A 23,178-nucleotide genomic window follows, 5' to 3' on the forward strand; every position below is an offset into this window, starting at 1 on the left:
CACTTGACCCATGGCCTAATGGCCAGCCATCTTTTATGTGTGTAGTTAGAGTGGTGGAGTTGAGAAAAAATCACCCTATTATTTCTTCCCCACAATTTCGAAAGTAGATTTTGCATCAGTGTGTTCCCATTCTTTTTCCTTTGTAATCTACATTGTCCTAGCCAAGGGGGCAGTGTAGTAGACAGGAGTTAGGAACGAGGAGTAAGGGTTGTGGAGCCACGTTATCTGGGTTCCAGTCTCCCTTCCAGTTACGGGGTTCTTTGTGGCTTGGTTGGGACCAGCCCACTTTAGTTTTCTAACTCTTGATTTCTTTTATCTGTGAAATGGGGATGATACTAGTACTTACTATATGGGGCTATCAGAAAAAATAATGAAATGAGAATATCCCTACAAAGTTCTTTGTACAATGCTTGGTACAAAGAAAATAAACAATAAATGGTAACTATTATTATTATGCAGGTGAGAAACTCACATTGTCAAGGAAACCTGACTTCTCCATCATGTTTTTTTAAACTCAGTTTTACATCCTTTGGGTGGGGGGGCTCCATCTCCAATGAGCAGCTCATTACTAACTTTTACTTGCTTGTGACATGGACAAAAATATAATTATATTTAATTGTGAGCCTCTAAAATGTCTTGAATTTTCTTTTACTATCTAATAACTAAATTTATACCTTCTAGGATGCTTCTATTTCTCACAAACCAATTCAAAAATTACCACCACCACACAACTGTGGATGATACACACTTCTCACCTAAAAGGACCTAAGTTCTTTTGCATATTATCTACTTCTATTACAATTAAGACAAGGCTAGAAATACGTGTAATTTCCTGAGAAGGAAATTAGACTGTTGTTATTCCTATTGATCAAATGAGAAAAATGAAAAAGTACTTACCCAAATTCACACAATTAATGTCAGGGCTGAAACTAGAACCAAGTTTCTCAAGACGTTGAAACTCATTCCAGTGCCCAGTAAGTTCTGTCTACTGAGAAAACGAATAATCCTGAAGACAAATGTTGGATAGGGAAAAAGAAAATTAGCCCTTTATTCACAGACCTCTCCATATCTCAGAGGTTGTCAGGATCCATTCATTTCTTAGAACTCATTTGTTGGGATTTAGTGTGAGATAATTGAGCTTTTACTAGCTGTGTGAGTTTGGGAAGGTTACTTAAACTCTCTGAGCTTTGATTACCATAAACAGGGATACAAAAACATGGAGAATTGATATAATAATTAGTGAAAATGGTTGCAGTGCGTACTGACTGGCACATGCTAGCCATTAATCAGTGGTAGCTCCTACTGTTCTCATTAACTATGAGATGAATAATATCACCCTTATAAGAGAAGGGCTAAATAAGTCTATTTTTATAAAAGAGATATGCGGGCGCCTGGGTGGCTCAGTTGGTTAAGCGACGGCCTTCGGCTCAGGTCATGATCCTGGAGTCCCGGGATCGAGCCCCACATCGGGCTCCCTGCTCAGCAGGGAGTCTGCTTCTCCCTCTGACCCTCCTCCTTCTCATGTGCTCTCTCTCATTCTCTCTCTCAAATAAATAAATAAAAATCTTAAAAAAAATAAAAATAAAAGAGATATGCTTGTGGAAGCAGAAAAAAACCAGATCAGACAAGAAAGATCCTTATATTTAAAAAAAAATAGTACAACTTTATTCTTTTTGTCCAGAGTGCTTTGGAAAGGATTTCTGGCCGCAGAATTTAGCAAAGCATCATATTTATTACCTGTCTGGAGTTGACCACATATTTTAAGCATCACAAAGCTTTCACTATACAGACGGCCTTGCTACTGTAGTAGGATGGAACTAGGAAAGATATAAAAATTTATACAATTTAAAGAATATATGCAGGGGAAAAATTAAATTATTTATTTTTTTCTGGTACTAATCTTGTTTTTAATTTCCCATTCCTGTTGTTGGTACTTTGAGGGCAAGTGATGCCAAAATTTTCCAATTTTTGGTCACTCATTTTTTTCTTGTTTAAAAATATTTCTTTTAAGTGAATGTTCAGTCAGTTAAGATTTCAAATTCTCTACCATTTTTTTTTTCTGCCTCGGAAGGGGGAATTTCTTTTTCCACCATCCCCAGCATCTCGGGAAGAGGTTTCTGGTTTGAAGGCATTCCTGGGGATTATGTCTGGCCTCCCTGAGTCTAGTCTGTAGCCATTTTTTGTGGACTGAGACATGGGTGGCCTTGGCTCTTCATTTGGGCACTCAGTTGATGTAGATCCTTCAGAATGGAGGATCTTGTGTTTGCCTTTGGGTCCAAGATTCCAGAAGTTTCCTAGTCTGGTCTCCAGGACTCTTCTGGACTCTTGGTTCTCCTCCTGTCTCTGGGTCCACCTGGTGATCCCAAGAGCTTCTCTGCAATCTTCTGGGGTCTTTGGGGCTTCTCTAGGATATCCCTCTCTGCCATTGCCCCCTCTCTTCTCGGTCTTGGTGAGTAGAGCACTGTGCTTGAAGTCAGGGCTTCTCTGAGAGGCTTTAAGTGTCCCTGAGTCCTGCTGCAGCGCCAGTATTTTCTGAGTTCTCCAGTCACATCTGGGTGTTTGGTCTTCTTAATGTTCAAGGCTGGTAAGGCGGGTCACTCTGTCTGCCTCCTTTCCCATTTATTTTCCCCTCTTTCTAAACCCCTCCCTCCAAGCATCTGAATGGTCTTTTTTCCTTCCTGTGTGGCAGGAAGTTATTTGCTACTTTGTGGTTTGCTCTGTGGTTCACCTTCTACTCTGCAGTGAAATGTTAAAGTGCTTTTAGATCTGAAAGATCAAATCCTTTTAGATTTTGATTTTCCTCTCGAAAATAGTAGCTTTTACAAACAAACAAAAATATAAATGCTCATTTTATGACCTTGTTGCAGACTTAAAAAAAAAAAAACTTTGATCAGATTCAAAACTGAACAAGACTGCACATTTCTCAAATGTGTACAGCCATAAACTTAGTGGGTCCGGGCGGGATTCAAGAGAGAAAAAGAAAAGATATTACTTTAGACAAAAGTACCCTGGGACAATTGGGAATTAAGATTACAAAGAGTAAAACTGTACCGGCTTAACCTCTAACAAATTTTATCTCCATTGAATCTAAGAATCTAAAAGGCACTTCTTTCTTGGCCCTCTCAAGACCCAGAAGACTTAATACAGTTTTCTCCAAATTTCTAATTTATTGATTGAGTTTCCTTCCCTGTGCAAACCTAATCTTCTCAATTGGTATTTATAATTTACCTTTTCGGAGCAATCAGCTATTAGAGTTGTGCTTCTCTTCTTTTAAGTATCACCCTGGGAAACATTTTATATTGCGGTAATTTAAACTAGTATCTCCTTTAGAGGCTTCCTGGTGTCAACTAGATTCTTTATGAAACAGATCCTTGGGTTTATAGCTAAAGCTGTGACCAGCAAACATTTATATATTACTCCAGTGCAGACATTCTGATTTTGGAATGAAATTCAGGCCTGCTTCTCAAAGGAGAGAGTCTTTGTTTGCTAAGTGATTTCTTGTGATCTGGCCGAAAACGGCTGCTCATTGTAATTGATGAGTTACCGTCCAAACCCCTTCTTCCATCTCCACCTCCCTTACTTTTAGTTTGCTTGCTGGTATGTATCAGTAAGATAAAAAGTATTACCATTAGTGCCCTCATTTAGAAAAAACAAAAAACAAAAAACCAGGAAAAACAATTACATTATTATCATTATCATTACCAATATTTTTCCATCAATATTTATTCAACAAATATGGAGAGATTTACATCTTCCTACCATGAAGTGTGGTCTTAGAATACACACTTTTCTCTGATTCAGTCAGAAAGGTGACCAGGCTATAGAAAACACTTTGCTTTCAAAATAAAATCATTTCCAGGAAACTTAGCAGCATTTTGAGTCTTTAATAAGAGTCAGCATTCTATGGACATCATGAAGGGTGTCATATCATAAATTTGTCATAAAATAGGTGTGCAGTAATAATGACATATAAAAAGAATACTTCTGACCCTCCCATCACTGGTCAGGCATGCGCATTAGTGGTTTTTCTTCTGGTTTGGATGGGTTTACTTTAATCTACCCACATTTGTATCTGTTTCTTTTCATGACCCGTGGATCGCATGTATAGCCCAGCTGCCAGGGCTTAACATTGCTTTCTGCAAGTCAATTAATGTAGCAGAGCAAAGGCTCAAATGAATAAAGGATCTATGAATGAAAACACCCCTGAATCCACTAAAAGTAAAGTTTTTCTTCAGTGATACCTTAGCACGAGGAAGAAGGAACTAAAGATGACTGGATTTACCACATTTATAAGAAATTAATTGTAAATGGAATTATAACTCTCGGTTAACAATGTATAATGAATAGCACCAACCTACTTACCACTACTATGGAAATACCCAAATTTTTGTGTAGAAGAAAGACATTTTATATTCTACTTCTCCTGGGTTTTTCTGCCTTTGAATCTTCCTCTCAATACTCTGCTGCCAGCACGTGTCCTAACCCTTTTTCCTCTCTGGAATAACATTTTCCCAAGAGCCAAGCTTACTTGTTTTTTGCTCCTCAAAGATTCTCCTACCCTGATACTGGCTTATTATAGGCCTAAAAATACATCAATAGTACATCTTCTACAGTAGGGCCATTGAAGCTTTTGTTTTTTCTTTAATTTAGTAGTAAACCAGATAATCACAAATCCACATGTATGAACAGCCTGAATTGGTGACAGTGATTACTTGAAAGAATCCATTTATTAGTCATGATATAAAGGCTTTATTCTGGATTATTTATCCTTCTGTTTATAATCCTTTATAATGCTCTAGTTACATCATATAATTATAGTACTGTTGAACATGGAGATGAGATTTATATAATTATTTCATTTTAATAATTCTTTAATGTAAGAACACTAACTGTGCACTTGTAGGAGTTAGTTCATCAGCAGTGGCAGAGGCTAGGGGGCTGGATTCTATTGGCCTTTCAGTGCCTGTGAGCTACTGAATTAATTTTTACTTATTCATCACAATTTTGTAAAAATATCTTGAGTGGGTAGTCGAGTTTGTATACTTGACCTCTAGACTGATGGGTGATAACAGAGATCTATTGTAGTTCTCAAGTCAATATGATTGACTCTCAAGGTGATTTCAATGACAAGTCATTGAACTTGATATAGGTATGTATGTGTGTGTATATATATATATATATATATATTCAAGACTTGAAATTTTGACTAGTGTCTGTAAAAGTTGATGCCAAGATCTGTATTCTTGGGCTCAGGATTATTATCAAAATTAACTGCTCCTGGGAATTCTGCAGGCCTGGGCTTGTTCTATCTCAGCAGGTTGCCCTGAGAACAGGGTCTGACTAGTCACTCTATAACTGTTTCCTGTCATTATCCTTTGGGTTAAAGTGGTTTTATTAATGACTAGTACACCTTAAAAATTAACAGTATATTCTAGTTCTAATTTTAATCATCTCCAAAGATGGCTTTCCTTCCCTACCCCTAGTCCCAAATACTTCTAGTTACTGGGACTTGTTCTAATAAATAGATTTTCAACAAATTAATTTGGGCTCTTTAATCCTAGAAAAATACTATATTGTGGTGCTGTACCAGGTAATACTGGAGCCTGAGGCAAAAGGAATAATCAGCAATACTGATTCTATTTTATTTAAAGTTTTGATGTTTTGTTCACCATAGGATTTCTTTTGCATTGATTTAAGAAATTGCATTGAAATATTGTTTTTCTTTATTACTGAAATTTTAGCACTCCCCCCCCCCCTTATATTTTACATCTCATGTGAGTACCTCACTCACTTCACCCATCATCCTAGTCCTGGCCCTGCTATACTGGACTTCATCTGTTGTCATGGAAAAAAAGTAAGTCTCAAATCTATGCTGACTCATGGGCGCTGTGGCAGCCAAATCTAAATCTAGGCCCTGGAAACTGACCCTTAAAATGTCATTCCTATTCATGCTAAATCTCCTTTCTTATTTTCCAGTTACAAGGTACCTTGCAAAACCTTAGTTTAAGGAATCCTTTAAAGTCAAAACAAGCTTTGTATTCACTAGACAACATGGCCAGGTAATTTGGTCTTCAGAGAGAAATGAGCACAAAGTAAGCGTGATACCAAACCAGAGTATCCTAGGACAGCCATGGGAATAACGTTATCCTGAAATCAAGAGATAAAGAGAATAGGATGGAACCAAAGGGGATTTTTTTTTTTTTTTTTCTACCAGTAGTGTTAAGAGAATCCCACCTAGTCAAAGGAGCCAGATCATGGAAGAATAGGAAGGGTATAGATGTCCTTTTACTTATTGATGACCAGGTTGAGAAAATGTGCCAGGACCAGTGCTGGCCAAGTAAACAGGAACTCAGCCAATATCCCATGACATGGTAAGGAACATGAACTAAAACCACATCTATGAGTTTGTAATCAGATAAATGTTGAGTTGAATTACTGTTCTGTCATCTATTAGCTGTGCAATTTGGACAAGATACTTAAATTCTCTGAACCTTGGTATGGAGACAAAAATTATGAGAAATAAGCATTTATGTAATGGAGCTAAAAATGCATGGGGTACATAGAAGGTGCTTAATGGTTGGTTATTGGTGCTATTATGATTTATATTAATATATATCAAGCAACATACTAGCGAATCAAGGGCAATTGGTAGCAAGTGGGTATAGATGGCCAAACCCAGTGAACTGTCTGCTGGGGGAGTGTTTCAGTCCTGAGCCAGGATAGATGACAGCCAAGCAATTAGGCCTGAAGAAGAAAACACATGTGTCCATTTAGCTACCTGAGAGGTGGCCAACCTAGCATCAGATTAGCATTTATGTGCTGATGAGCCCAGCCCTCTTAATTTTTGAATAATGTGAGAAAATGGCACCAAACAGACAGGAGCCCAGGGAGCTAGCCAGGTCTCTGATCACCCAAGATGCAGGGAGCCTCCATAAGCCAGTAGAGAGAGAGAGCTACGCTAACTCAGGAAATTGCTCTTCCAGAGAGGGAAGGGGGTTGAGACATGGGCTGGCAGAGTGCATAGAGTTGAAGGAAGGAGCTGAAGACAGTGATACCCAGAAGAAGATGACTGCAACAGGCCTTCCTTCCACACAAGACTGGATATTCATATAGCAACGGCAAGTAGGCTAGTGCTCTCCATCTTACGTTACTGAAAGATACATTCTCATCTTTATTTTCTCAAACTTGTGTTTAATTTTTAAAAATCTCTGATTCCCTCCTCATTTTGTAGTACTACTGAGTAAAATTAATAATGATAATAATAAATAAATAAATAAATCTTTCGTTGGATTAGGGACTTTTCAGACCCTACATAACATTTCAGGGCTTTTTTTTAATTTTCTCTTCCCAGTCCTCAAAGAAAACATACCTGATAACTGATGCTTATACAATAACTAGGTTCCTGGCCAAATCATTTTAAAAATATAGCCATCTGGATGTTTGTTCTAGGATGTTCGGTCACTGCTACTGCAGCTTTTTTAAAAAATGCAGTTATTATTTCTTAAGTGAAATGAATAAACTGATTATATCTTTCGATAACATAAAAATAGGTTTAGATTCATCTCCGTAAGGAGGAAACATGTGAGAAATTACATAAGACTCCATTTTATTTTTTCTTAGCAGCTAATTGAGTATCCCAAGCAATCAAGACATTTAAGCACATTGTCATCCTCCAAAGCAAAGGGATCTCGTTCCTGTTTCTCTCCCGAAATTGTGAAGCATTTCCCTCACTTCTATTCATAGGCCACCTGAGATACCCGAATCCAGCATTCATTTAATCCTAGCCACCAAAGTCAGTTTTCCTTGCATTGTGTGCGAGTTTGGTCTTTGCATTTTTTATTTTAGTGAATTTTCCTTGGCAAAGGCCCTGCTCCTGCCTGGGAGCTGATTGAGCTTCCGTAGAGCCAATATGTTTCTCAGTTCTCCAATTTAAATTCTGCCAAGAATTTCCTAACGTGTGCCATGAGAAATTCAGCAGCACATAAAACCCCATTCATTAAATAAACAGTTAACTAAGCAACCCTTGGCAAAAGGCACAACCCATCTGACTTTTGAAGCACTAGGAACCTTCCAAAGGAAATAATTAAAGAATGCATTAAGAAGAAATACCTCAGTGCTGAGCAGCCATAATTGAAAAATAACAGTTCACAACCTAGGGTCTCTATACTTTTTTAGGGTCCTCGAAATTAGAAATGAACAGTTATGTATGCTCAGTATTTCAACAAATCTAGGAAAGGCTACCTACTTACTCACTCTTAGCATAATCTAAATAAAACAGCTATTTGCACCAAGCTGGAATTCTGTCAACCAGTGTGATTGTAGAGGCAATCTCATTATGCCTTTGATAAATTTAAAATTACAAACAAAGTGTTCCTTAATGAACACCTTTTGTTTAGTAGATGAAATCTTTCAAGATGTAAAGCTCATGTGAGATAAGGAATCGAAATTTAGGAAGTAATCATGTAAACATGAAGAGTTGAGGGTGATTAATCACTTCAAAGCGTGCTTCTTTACTTTTTAGAGAAGAAGCCACTTACTTATTTAAATAACCAGCGTTCCTCTCTTACACATTTAAGATCATAATAATAACAATAATGACTACTCTTTACTCAGTGCCCAAGACCAAGCACTTAGTACTGTATGTGCTTAAATAATACTACAATATAAATATTAACTTTATTTGAAAAAGGGGAATCTACTTCGGAGAAACTCAGGAACTTTTCCAAGACAGTATAGTTAAGTAGCAGAGCAGGAATTCAAACTTAAGGCTGTTTGAATCTATATTCATATCGATATCTATAGTTATGTATCATACAATGCATTGCCTTCAGATAACATTAAAATTATGGGGCACATTTACACACAACTTCTAGTTTGCAAAATATTTTTATTGTGGATGGGAAAAACAGCAGCATTGGCCGTCTTAAATACCAGCTTCCGTGTTTCCTTGGTGGGTGCTCAGGTAGAGGGGTGGTCAAGAAGGAACGGCTGGGAGCCAGGGCAAAAGATGGGATTGATACAATGTGACTAATCACAAATTTGATAATCAGATCTTGAAATCTCAAGTCAACAGGGCTTAATAGAGTTGTAAGGCTTTTATTGCTGAAGGAAACTTAATTATCATCAAAACAGTCCCATTGAAAGAAAACAAACAAAAAATTATGCAGTCTATTCCCGGGTCTGGAGAAAGGCATTCAGATTCTGTCTTGTCCATCACTTAGTAGCTCGACACAAGCTGTGTGTCCTCAGGCAAGCGGCCTAGCCTCTTGAGGAGAGCCACAGCGAAGGGGAGCGCACTGGGCTTTCACCTGCCCTGAGAGTCGTTCAGCCTGTCCTCCAGTCTCTCCAACGGACTGGCCACCCACTCCTAGCATTTTACTGCAAGAAACTCTACCAGGCCTTGTGATTATTAGTGTGCTTATAATTTCATTTTTCCCCTAAGTTTATTTTTCTCTATAGTTGTGTATCTATATATTGTAAAATACAATTTCTGGCACGAGGCCAGATTCTCTGATGTGTTAAAATCAAAATTATTATAATCACCTATGGATGATAACTTTACAAATAATTATAGTAATAGAAATGTAATTCTAAGCAAGGTATAATTTCCTTTTGCTATTCAAAAGTCTCTTTAGGGCACCTGGGTGGCTCAGTTGGTTAAGTGTCTGACTCTTGATTTCAGCCGGGTCATGGTCCCAGGGTCGTAAGATCAAGCCCCACGTTGGGCTCTGTGCTGAGTGTGGAGCCCGCTTGAGACTTTCTCTCTCCTTCTCCCTCTCCCCCGTCTCCCCCACTCACACGCACGCTCAAGCTCTCTCTCTCTCTAAAAAAAAGTCTCTTGAAGTGAGTTTGAATGAATAATTTGCCACCAGCTTTAGCTGACAACATTTTGGAAAGCTGAATCAGAGAAACTACAATAGTTCTGTTACATATATTTATCTTATTTATACAGGAAAAAAAACTATATGATGCAATGTATGAACATTATTAGAATAATTAATGTAAATAGCTTAGTAGGAGAGACCCAACATATATTAGAACACACTATAGAGATAATCCTATCTCTATTAAATGAAGTGGAACTCGAAAGAAAGAAGACAAAGAAGGAAAAGAGAAAGAAAACAATAGAATGCTCAGAAACAGAACCTTGTACAGTATATGTAAGAATTTAAAAATGTGGTAGGCTTTACAAATCAGTAGAAAAAATAGAAATTATTCAAAAAATGTGCTGGCTTAATTAAGTAACTATCTGGGCAGGGGGACTCGATTTGGATTTTCATCTTCAAAGAATACAAAGTTACACACACAAAACATCTATAAAATTAAGTAATAAACATTGTCCATAACAATATGTTTATCAAATCTCTCTTGGGGGAGGACTTTCTAAGCTAAAGAGTGATGAACACAATCAAAAAGTGATAGTAGAATGAAATGTTAAAACTTTGGTATATCCAAACGACATACAGCATGCCATGGTAAATCAATGGAGGAAGGACCAACTACATAGTATATGATATTTTGTATATATACATACATCCGTGCATACTATGGACATCCATACACTGGATGGTATAGTATATACTAATAACCACCTCGTTAGAAAAATGTAGAATTAGATGATGGGGAAGCTTTACTGAGCTCATGAGGCTAGGGATGCAAAAGAACATGAATTGGTTAATGCAGACATAACATTTGATGCCAACTATTGTGTTATGATCAGTTCAAAGATACCATTCTTGCTTCATAGCAATATAGGTTCCCTTAAAAAAATAATAAAGCGGCCTCTTGTCCCTCATTGAGACTGGTAGAGGATTTTAAAAGTTTTGGGATAAAGCAGACATGCATTGTCCTTATTAGCAGCATCTGCCAGCTTGGAATAGAAGCTTTAAACCCTAATTTATGGCGTGTCACATTCTGCAAGATCATGAAAGACTGATGCTGAAAATATCTTCATCACTTAGTTGCAAAATAGCAGTAAACATTGCAAGTTTATTGTTTCTAGTTCACTTCTCCAGTGTCTTTGTCAATGCCATTAGTGGGGGAAATAACTGCAAGATTTTTCCCCCTCAGGACTTTTATTTTTATATTTGAATGGCAGCTTATTGTGAAGCTATCACAGTTTTAAAGATAGAATTGCCTTTAAATCAGTTACGGCTCCCTTTCTGCCATGTTGCTGGAAAGGTGGCTGCTCTTCATTTTGTAATTGCTCTAGGGCCTCTCCTATTCTAGCCTGTGCTAGAGACGGCTCATCGGTTCATCGTTCCATTGGTTTGTTTTTGAACAGAGTCAAAAAAGAACCGAACACCGAATTCCTCGATACTTGCTCACGATCAGAGCTTGAGGCCAACTGAGACAGTCCCTTAGCTTCTCTGAGCCTCAGTTTCCTCATCTGAAAATAAGAGGATTGATCTAGTTTTCAGCTTTTACTTTTCAAAAGTGGATATCTCAAATCTCATGTTACTGAAATAGTGGTTCATTTTTCCAATTTTTACCCCCAAGGGCATTACTGAATTACCGAATCTTTAATTTGAGAGAAATAGACATTCCTATTTAGTGGAGCTCAAGTCACCACACACCCAGATGCCACTGAAAGCTCATTAAATCGAGCTGTTAACCTGGGACAACACAGCCTTTTTGCTCCCACGCTGACTTGTACGGATGGAGCCCAAGGTTGTCTAAATAACTTCAGGCACTTCGCTAATGGTGAAATGAAGGAAGGGCAAAGCGAGAGGTGTTTTCTTTCGCTTTTCCTTCTTTTCATGAATAAGATGTAGTTGGTCATGTTTAACTGGAACGAAGCAAAAAGATTTCTTTCTCTACACTGCTTAGATAAAATATTGTTATTTTTTGTCCTTTCCGAATTTCAACTAATTTCTGGTTTGAAATTACTAAGTCACATGCCTGAGAAATGAGGTTGTTGTAGTCTGTTTTTATATTCTCTAATTAGTTTATTTATTTAGGTGTGGGGAGAGTTTTAGTTTTTTAGTTGAAAATTTTATCTGCATATAATCTCTGAATAGTATTAGATTACAGGGGAAAAAAACCCACCAACTCTGCTGTTCCCTTCCCATGCCCCCAAAAAGCAACCTTCTTATCTTTCAAAATTCCTTATGTAACCCTCTTTCAAATCAGATTTTCTGAATGCTAGGTATTGTTTTTATGGTGGCATTGGGCTACTTTGAACAGGGCTTGTGCATTTCCTATCTGCCACCCCTTGTCTGACTCGCACCAAGGCCATGAATCTTTGCAACTGGATGCACATCTGCCTCAAGTGGGCATATTCAAAGCATAGATGAAAACTTCTGTGGTGTGACATTTTCAGGAAAGCTAAAATCCTCTCAGTCCCTTAGTCATTACAAACTTTTTTGTCACCTTTTTACTATAAGCACATTCTATGCTAGGTTCTCAGTATAAGAAAGTGAACAGCACTGGCAACTTGACCTTAGGTAGAAGATAGGACAATAATGAGTGCAGTGATTTTTTTTTTTTTTTCTTAAGTGACCACTTTGCCTCTACTCTGCTCTTACAATTGTCTCTTCATGGTGGCAGGAACACTGGAGAAAATCTGTTTAATTTTCTACCCTTTTTAATAATAAAAGAATCTTTTCTTTTCTTTCTTTCTTTCTTTTTTTTTTTTTTTTTCTGGCTGCAGCCCTTCCTTTGGAGTGAGCTAAGCTTTTAAGTGCTGATATTTGTTTGTAGGCCAAGACATTTTTGATTCCAAATGAGTAAGACCACTGTGTGTTTTAGCCAAGAGCCTCTAATTCCTGAAATTATTAAATGCTATTAGTGTATGTATATTTGTATTTTGGTGTGTATATGGTATATATACATATGTGTTATCTACTTATCTACCTAGAGATGTACTACATATTCTAATATATATGTAAAATTGTTCTGGACATCAATTTTAGCAGGTTTGACCTATTATATGTAAACACATTTATATTAGGTAATGTATAAGCTGTGTGTGTATGTGTTCACACATAGTTTACACCTTACAGATAAATACACCAGTAACAAATATTCATGAGACGTTATACTGGTTTATTCTAATATTTTAATTCTACTATTTTATTATATGTATCCTAATATTATATATATCCAAAAGGCATACCTGTTGAAAAACTACACTGTAGTCCTGGAAACAGAAATAAGCCCCATTACTTAAACTGGATTTGAAGAGACATATTTTTTTAATCTTTTTATTTATTTATTTATTAGAGAGAGAGAGCACAAGCAGGGGGAGCAGCAGAAGGAGAGGGAGAAGCAGGCTCCCCATTGAGCAGGGAACCTGATGTGGGGCTCCATCCATCCCAAGACCCTGGGATCATGACCTGAACCGAAGGCAGATGCGTAACTGCCTGAGTCACCCAGGTGCCCTTGAAGAGACATTTTAATCAATGGGCACACGAAAACACTCTCCTGCTCAGTTGTGATTTTGATTCATTTAGTATTTTATTTAGTATTTTAATAAGGACAAATAGAAGGAAAGATACTGTTTTTGTAATAATCCATGTAACTCATAGCAAGGTCATCCTTTTGCATAGTGGCAAATAGCTGTTTGTGAATCTCTTGCTTAGCAACTGCTATCAAAAAGTATAAATGAAATTGTACATGAAAACTATAAGTGAAATTTCCTGCAGAGACAAACACAGAGTTTGAAGTTAATATCATTAGCTACTCACAATATTTGACCTGGTCCGAATAGAAAGCATTCAGTGAGCTCTGTGCCTCCATGTATTTACTGATAAAATAGGATAATGTTTTCTATTTCCTAGGATGCTTGTGAGGAACAAACACATAAAACATATAGATTTCTTTTAACAGGGCCTGACAGAATATAAACACTCAGTAAATCTTAGCTGATTCTTTTTGTAGTGGGGTGGTGGTTTTGTTGATGTCAAATGCCACAGAAGTTCTCTCATGAGTAAAAGTAAAAGCCCCAGGCTGGCTAGCTTCCTATGTATGTGTTCTGGTTAAGAAACCTCAGCTTATAAAGAAAGCCTTCAAACAGCAATATACATGCCAGCATACAAAAAGAAGCCCCAGTCTGCTTTGATCTCTTTGATTCTGCGGTTGCAGCGCTGTTAATTACTGTAAAACATTGAGCAGTCATCTATTTTGTACCATGCTAGCTGTTAACTTTGTTACAACTCCATTCATTCCCTCCCAGAATAATAATACTGCTATTAATAATATTAATAATAATAATACTGTTATTTATGATAACAACACTAACAAGAGCAGCTGTTACTCACCTGGGCCCTTCCTCCATGCCAGGCCCTGTTGTTAGCATTTCATTGAAATATAATTTATTATATTTCCTAATGTGGTAGATATGATTACTCCATTTTACAGATAAAAGTGAGCCTCTGTGAGGTTGAAGGACTTGCACAAGGTCACAGGATTGCAAGTGGGTGAGCTGCAATTCTCTTTGAAATCTTGAGAACCAGATTCTTAGCCCTTACTTACTATTATTCCCAAGAATGGAAGAGCACCAAGACTCAGATTAGAATAAACCATTCATGTTCTCAGGGAGGTCACCACTGAGTCTAGATCCCTGCATCACTCCTTGACTTTATGTGCAGTGCCCATCCCATCACCCTGTTACTCTCATAGTTAAGATATGAAAAGCCTTGATCAATGCATGTTAATGAATTCAAGAGCCTCATGAAAATTTCTAAGCTGAAACATTTATTTATAACAACAAAAAAGTCATTATTTGAGTAGCAAATGCTTTCTACTGATGCGCATATTTCACACACTCCCACTTCCTGTGGAAAGGGCCTTATCTCTCAGCCACCAGTTCTTCAATACCATCTGTACAAACCTTAGATAGATATAATCCTTGATGTATGTCTGTGTACCTAAAGAGGTAGTGAACATTCTCTTTACCGAACGGATTAGTGTTTCAGTATATCTCAGAATAGAGAGCAATATCCTGACATGAAAACCACAACTGGGAAAAACCAGATGTAAAGAAGGAGCAATAGAACTTCTTTTACCTTGGTCCCAAATCACATAGATTAAGGTGGAGAAAGCTCAAGGATTGATAGATATGACATGCTTTCCCTTTTTAGATATATATATATATATATATATATATATATATATATATATATATAAATTAAGAAACTGAGAGATAGGTTAGGCAAGTTGACTTAGATAAGAGCTTTGTGATTAAACTATGTCTATACCCAGACTCTCAAACTTATTTTTTTTCACCTATTTATTTCCCTGTCTTTTTAGGATTAATTTGAAGATCAAATAAAATACTCAGTGACTGTCTACCTCATATCTCAAGCCTAGGAATATAAAAATACAGACATATTGCTCCTGTTCTTGCATATTTAAGTATGAGGGACATTTAAAAAATTCTATAGATGACAAAAAAAAAAAAAAATCTAGTCTCTTTCATGTTTTTATCCCTTTGGGATTTATGATATAAGCCCATGAAGTGGAGAAGTGAAATTCAACATTGTGAATTACTCTTCAAAAAAACAAAAGGAAAGGTCAATATCCCCAAAGAAATCTTGATTTTATGAACAGACCCAAATGAGTGTGCAATAATATCATCACTAATTGTTAAGATGATAGAGTATGTAGATATTTTTGAAAGTTGAAACTATTAAATAAATTACAACTTTTGACATAAATAAAAAATATATGAAAAAAGATACATGAATAATTATAAATGATTCAGAACCATATTTCTCAGAAAGAAGCAAAAAAATAGCTTACATGTGAATTTTTAAAAGATTTGGAGTGCTTGCTGTCTACTTATTATTATAATTGAACTCTATTCAGGTCATTTGAAGAGTATGTCTAACTTTGGAAAAGTAGGGTGATTAGGAAATCTGGGTCAGATGCAGTAGTAGTGTAGTTGTGAGAACTATCACCTGCCTATCCAAAATTGCTTTTCTGTCTTCTGGAGTTACCTTTCAAAGAATACAAAACGAGAAGGAAAAAAACAGTACATCATGCTTCTCCTCAAGATAGTTCTTCTAGGAAAATGATTCTACCTCTGGATAATTTTAACTCAGGTGTTTTTCATTCCAAAAGTAATTTAAACCCCACAATATGAGTTTGAAGGTAAAGTTTTCCAATACACAGGCCAGCTTGCCGTTTATAACTGAACATGCACAGCAGTTTCCACATTTTTCTGAAGAAATAGACCAAACATAGTAGCCAGTTTGTGAGATTAGTCTGCAATACCACATTCTGCTTTACATAACTACATTTGTAAATATTGTTAATAATAGTCTATAATCTGGGACTAGGTTAAAAAAAGTGAATAAAGAATTTTTTCAATACTCAGCAAATATTTATTGGGTGTCTGCTTTGTGCCAGACACTGATCTGGATGCTTGACTTCAGTGAGCAAGAACCCTGTCTACACAAAGCATAGATTCTGGTGGAGATTCTTTTTTTTGGGGGGGGGGGAGTTGGGTGTGGAGGCAGTGTGTGTGCATGGCTAACCCTAAGTTATCTGATCAAAGGAATCCCTACTTTTCTTCTCCATCTTCTTCACCCTCCTTTTTCGCCAGGGCATCCAACTCACTCATGAGATTATAAATCACTCACTGAAATCCTTACCTAGGATTGCCCTAACCCCACATCCCTCAACTATTTTGTAGCTGGTATTAGACTCATGAGGCAATATACCCAGCCTTGTACCTACTTACTCATGTCAGAAACACCTGACTCTGTTGCGGTGGTTCTATTTCACGGGCAATGTGTTAGCATAGTCAACGTTATCATCTGCATCAATGGGGTCAGAAAATGCTACACTCATTCCTGATCAATATCTTTGTCAAGGGATCTCCAAATAATAAAATATAAATTGCCAAGAAAAGTGGAAAAAAAATATAGGCTTAGGTAGCTTGAAAGTCATGGTGAGAGGTTAAAAAACTTGGAAACTCATCCATAGAAACCATTTTCTCCACTTCTAAAGATCCCCAAAGAAAGACAATCCTAAATCAACTTTCCCAAGGCTTAATAGCTCTTTCTCTCTTCAAGAAAGTATACTTAAGAATTAATCTAATTCCCTTTTGTTATTGCTTAAGTTCATTTTCTTTTGTTGTCAGTATTTGTTTATTAAACCATTATACATATTTGTTCAAAGAATAATGGATATGGCATTCTTTATAATAATCCTCCTTCAAGATAAATATAAACTGAAACACCAGGACTAGCAGTGGAAAGATGTGACTTCTTTGCTTGGCGCAAATCAGGTATAAAATACTAATTATATGTGTGTGCTTAATTTCTAAGCATTTCCTTAAAATGAATTAATTTACATTATTTCTGTGTTTACTAGATGATAATGAAGAGATGGTATTTATTATCATGTAGTTTGATGTAGTTGATATTTATTAAAAATTTTACAACATGCCTGACATTGGATTGATTGCCTTTATTCTCTCACTTACATTCATTTTCTTCTTTAATAATTGCAACCATCCTGTAAGGTGTTATCTCCCTGAAAAGGAAAAAAAAATAAGGCTTGGAGAGATCATGCAGTTGGGTAATGCTAGCACTGGAATTTGAACTCAAAGAGTCTGATAATCAGAGCCTACACTCTTAATCACTGAAAAATAAAGTATCCATTAACAAATCATATCAGGAAATTCATTAGCCACACTAACTGTTGGCTTAGTTAGGTTTTGCCATAGGTTTGGAGGAAATAAACTGCTGTATTGACCAGTTAACTTTATAGCACTAATCAGACACAGGCTGTCTTTTTTTTTATTTTCTATTATATGAATATAAATGAATTTAGAATCTGTCAGTGTTGACTGCTATGAACTTTTGAATGGCTTCTTAAAATACTTTAGATAGTTCTCTGGACACAGATAGCTAATTTATTCTTAAGTCAGTATGACATATGTATTTTGGAAATGTAATTATGCATGGTATGCATTTTATAGAGGCGGGGTATGGATCTCTTTTTATCTTTATGTCAGAATGGCTTCAAGTTTATTAAGGTGATGTGATAGCAGATGCATAATATTGGGAGCTCTGCCGGTGGATTTGTCCAATGTGCCGTTCAGAGTCCAAAAAGCCATCGGACTATCAACAAGCATTCAGAACCACCTAGCCAATTCGGATGAAGTGCCTTGGGAAATGAGAGAACAGGACAAATTTTGTTCCTCATTTGTATACTTGAAAGTAAATGGAACACAAGTAATACAAGTTGAATGGATTTAGAGCCAACAATGTTCCAAAGTTACCCAACATTATTCAAACAGTTGTTAATGTAGGCCAAGGGGGAAAAGAGAGCTTCTGCAGTTTTAGTTGTATTTTATGATTTTTCTGAGAAAATTCAGGATGTTTTCTACCTCAACTTGTTGTGATTATCTTACAAAGTTTATACCCATTGTGGCTATATAGACCATAGACAAGATCCTATATTTTAGGGAACTGTCATTCAAAATATTTAATTTCAAATACTTTAGTAGTGGGAAAACTGAAAAACCTTTATATTTAATAAACAAAGTATAATAGCCAACAACAAAAGCAAAATATAAGTTTGAGTCTATACACGCTTGAAATAATGAAAACTGTATGCAGATTCACTCAAATTTTTTGAGTCATCTACAACCAGTGTGGGTGTGTGTATATACACAGTATTTGAGTGAAATTAGATTGGAATGGTTACTATTTAATGAGCTGATACTTGAATTTTATTTGGCTGAAAAAGCTATCTTATTTATCAAAATGCACTAAACATTGTGTTACATGTGTTGCAATTTATATGAACTGAAGACAAGTTCTAAATATTAAAATATGGGCCTGGTTTCTCACTCTAATCCTCTGCCCACAGGTTGTATATAAAAATAACGATGTAAGGTTGGAATTATCTCGACTTGCCAAGCAAGGAGACCCTAAGATGAAGATCCACGGAGTGGTAGCATTTAAATGTGAGAATGTTGCAACTTTGGACCCAATCACCTTTGAAACCCCAGAGTCTTTCATCTCTTTGCCTAAATGGAATGCAAAGAAAACAGGCTCCATATCATTTGATTTCCGCACAACAGAGCCAAATGGCCTCATTTTATTTAGCCATGGCAAGCCAAGACACCAAAAAGATGCCAAGCACCCTCAGATGATAAAGGTTGACTTCTTTGCTATTGAAATGCTAGATGGCCATCTCTACCTCCTCCTGGACATGGGGTCAGGTACAATAAAAATCAAAGCCCTACAGAAGAAGGTGAATGATGGAGAATGGTATCATGTGGACTTCCAGAGAGATGGACGATCAGGTAATTTATCATTTTTTCTATACTCTTTACCTGCTGGAACACTCCTTTCCCCACTCACCAAGGAAATTAAAACCAAGACATATTAAAGATTTTCTGCATTTCTGTCTTTAGGGTAAAGGAAATTGTTATTATTTCTGTTTCACATCATATACAAATCAGAAGGAGCTAATTCATCATAATAGTTGGGCATCAAACCCCAAATGCTCAAATGTCTTCTGGAATCACTTCTTAAATGAAGATTTATTGGATAATCAAGTGCCAAATCTTGCACAAAATTTTATCTTGAATTTGCAAGTGACAAAATTCAGGGTTCTTATATTCCTGATTATTGCTTATATCATTGGATGTTTGGAGGTGCCTGGAGTGGCAAATACAAAATATGAAAAAAGAAAATTCAACAATCCACATAGAAAATCCTTAGTTTAATTTTTATCCAAGTTGGATCTGTGGTATCATAAACACTTTCATCAATGCAGTAGGATTTCAAGAACACGGGCGAAACTCTGTTGACTTCCAAATAGCTTCCCTTTCTAACGAAAGATGTTTGGAACTGAGCCAATAGGAATTCTTTCCTCTGGATTCCTTTTGCTATGCTTTTTTTCCTAGAGATATGTGTGTGTGTGTGTGTGTGCCTGTGTTGTGTATGTGTGCACGTGTGTGATTGGGGAAAGGTGGGGGCATTGTAGGGAAGGTCTGAAGAAATAATATTTACTTACTTTGAAATTTGAAATTGGATTAGGGGGCTTAGGGAATTGACTAGCATTAGGTTTGTGGGGACAAGGATCATCCAGGCAGAGGGAATAGCATTTGTAGAAACCCAGAAAGTGAGAGAGAGAGAGTAGAGAAAGAGGGAGAGAGAGAGAGAGGGAGAGAGAGAAGCAACTTATTTTAGGTATATTAACTATATATTATGTCTTTTTTACTTTCTTGACCTTGTGCTCCCACGCTCTGATTGTTCCTCTCACTTACAGATCACATTAGCTTCTTATAATAGAAGACAACTGAATTTAGACCTAACTACTCTCCTCCCTTCCCTCCCTACACTCCCTTATTTACTTATATACCATACCATGCACTCTGGATTTTCCACTAAATAGCGATGTAAACTTGCCCAAGGCATTTTTTGTGGGTCTGAATTTCTTCCTTTGTGAAACATATTGGGAAGGACCCAGTATTGACTGGCTCCCAGACCTGATGAAGGGGTATCAACAGTGATGGGATCTAGGATTCTATATTTTTGCAAAACTTTCCAGCCAATGATCAGCACAGACCAGAAAACACTTAGTGCTTCTTTCAGATCCAGTCATCTGTGATCACTATTCTATTTTAGGAGGGCCGTGCTGCAGTCCTGGGGTGAGTGCTTCTTTCATAGACCCCCTTGTCACTTGTGTCCTCCCAGCAGACCCCCTTGTCACTTGTGTCCTCCAAGCTTCCCTCAGCAAAACTGTGTCCTATTTCACTCTTAGTCATGCCTTGTTTTCCTGCTCATCAATCAAAAAGATTGTGATTGACATCCTACAAATATTTTTTCTCTCTTTTTGCCCAATAAAATAAAGACATGGAATGAATGGGAATTGGGAGGGAGCCAGAGGTGAGGGCGGAAAATTGAAGGAAGGTCAAAACCCATTGCTCTGATCCTCAGATATCTCGGAGACGATTTCTGATTCATCCCCCTCTGGAAACTTGGACTCCCTCTGTTCTTTTGTTTCCCTGAAATCTTCCACAGGGAAGATCAGTTACCATTCTGTGCTATCCATACTTCTTTTACCAGTTCTATTATCTTAGGTGACTGAGGGTAGATGACAATTTTTTTTTCCCCTGCTGCATTATACTGATTCCATTAGAAATTGGATTCCTCTTTGTTTTTTGTTTTTTTTTCTGATTCAAGCTGAGAAGTGTACACTGAGGGGAATACAGAAATATAGCAATAGAGTACCTCCCTTTCACTTCCTCCAGCCTGTTTCTACCAGAGTTAGCAGAGTTGATTGTCTACTTAGGAACTTCCAAACAGAAGTCTTAAAAAAGAGGAATGGAGCATGGACTGATCTTGTGCTTTGAAATATTAACTTCTGGATGATACAGTTTAACTTAAAATACACCTAGAATAAAAATTTCAAATTACTCTCAAGTATGTATGTACATGTTAGACTTCATAATAATTTATTTGTATTTGTTTATTTATTTATTGAGAGACATGGAGAGCACAAGTGCAATCCAGGGGAGGGGCAAAGGGAGAAAATCTCAAGCAGATTCCACACTGAACCCGATGTGCAGCTTGATCTCATGACTCTGAGATCATGACCTGAGTCGAATCAAGAGTCAGACACTTAACGGACTGAGCCACCCAGGCATTTCAGACTTCATAATAATTTAAAACATAACTGATTAGATTAAGTGGACATCTTTTTTTAAAAAGATTTTTATTTATTTATTTGAGAGAGAGAGAGAGAATGCAGGAGCATGAGTGGAGGGAGGAACAGAGGGAGATGGAGAGGGAGTAGCAGACTCCCCACTGAGCACGAATCCCAAGGATCATGACCTGAGCTGAAGGCAGACACCTAACCAACTGAGCCACCCAGTAACCCTATTAAGTGGAAATCTTTTGGAAGTTCAGAGGGGCAAAAATTACCATACTTCAGATCAGTTGTATTTCATTCACCTCTAACTATATGAAGAAATACAGGGTTAATGTCAAAATTTAATAAATGCAAACAATGTACAAAAGAAAACAAAACCAGCCATTATTCATTTGACAATGGTAATTTATTCTAGTCTTAAGTGTTGATGTGGTCTAATGAGTTTCCCAAGTTCCTTGGATGACCTATTACAATAAGAATTGGATAAATGCCTTAATCCAGGCCAATTAAAATCCACTTTTTTTTTCTTTAAGTTCTTTAATTCTTCCAAATTGTCAGTAGTTTACTAACTGACCTATTTGTGCCCTCATTGGAAAAAAGTCAAAAGCAGAGAATATCTGTGTTAATTTAGAAAGTTCAGTGCTGGATGGAAAGATGAGAGGGATGCCTTAAGACAGTATAATTTACATTAAGAAAGAAAATAAGACAAGAGATTTTTGTTGGAATCCAAAGGAAAGATTAAGTTAGTATGTTCAGTGATGTGCAGCTAGTAAAGTACTTTTATGTGATTACAATTTCAGATTAGTGAATTGAGACAAACAGTGTAAAAACCAAAGCTCATTCACTACACCAAGTTCTGCCCTTTACTAAATTGAAAGAAAAGAGAGCTCATTTTATGTTGGCCTAGCTCAAGGGAATTTAATGTAATGTTAATAACTGCAGCTGTTAATATTTTATATATAGTATTTTAATTAAGTTCTATATTTGCACACTGCATTGGTTTGTTATAAAGCAGCCTTTTAAAAATTGAATGAATAACTCTACTAGCTTTTATTTTACTTAAAGGATATTTCTGAGTTAGGTTGGTCAAATACTAAGATTTATAGCTCAGTTAAAACTAAGAAACAGAGAATTTCAAGAAATAATTCATTTTATCCATTTTTCACACCAGTTATATTCAGAGGCTCTATGAAAATTAGTCTTAATATAACGTGGGAAAATGATACTTCTATGACAAGAGGTCAGTGTGGGCTGCCTTCTGACTCATGGATGATGAAGGTTGCCTGGGATACTCTTCAGCTGAATATTTAAAAATATTTAATGAGTTATTTTCTCTGGTATTAATGTAGAGGGAGCTTAGGGCTGAGAATTATTCTTTCTGCTATTGACCGTTCTAAAGTTAGTAGGAATAAAGCCATGGCCATTAATTTGATGCCAGTAACTACTGGTTACCTTGGTCAGAGGTAGGGTTAAAACCAGATTTGGTGGACACACTGAATTTTTAATATTCCCTCAACAATTTATAAAAGAAACCTATAAATGAAAGGAAATGTC

General features: G+C 36.7%; 1 protein-coding gene across 36 annotated transcripts in view; it reads left to right on the plus strand.

Annotated features, from left to right (window-relative positions):
* Positions 1-23,178, plus strand: part of NRXN1 (neurexin 1) — a 1,121,375-nt gene that overhangs the window by 483,616 nt on the left and 614,581 nt on the right. For all 36 annotated transcript variants that reach the window (XM_032411088.1, XM_032411091.1, XM_032411097.1 and 33 more), the window contains one exon: positions 18,829-19,267. In XM_032411088.1, coding sequence (XP_032266979.1) covers positions 18,829-19,267 — 439 coding nt within the window. The remainder of the gene's footprint in view (positions 1-18,828; positions 19,268-23,178) is intronic.

The sequence above is a fragment of the Phoca vitulina genome, unplaced genomic scaffold, assembly GCF_004348235.1.
Source record: "Phoca vitulina isolate PV1807 unplaced genomic scaffold, GSC_HSeal_1.0 scaffold12, whole genome shotgun sequence".
Taxonomy (NCBI): domain Eukaryota; kingdom Metazoa; phylum Chordata; class Mammalia; order Carnivora; family Phocidae; genus Phoca; species Phoca vitulina.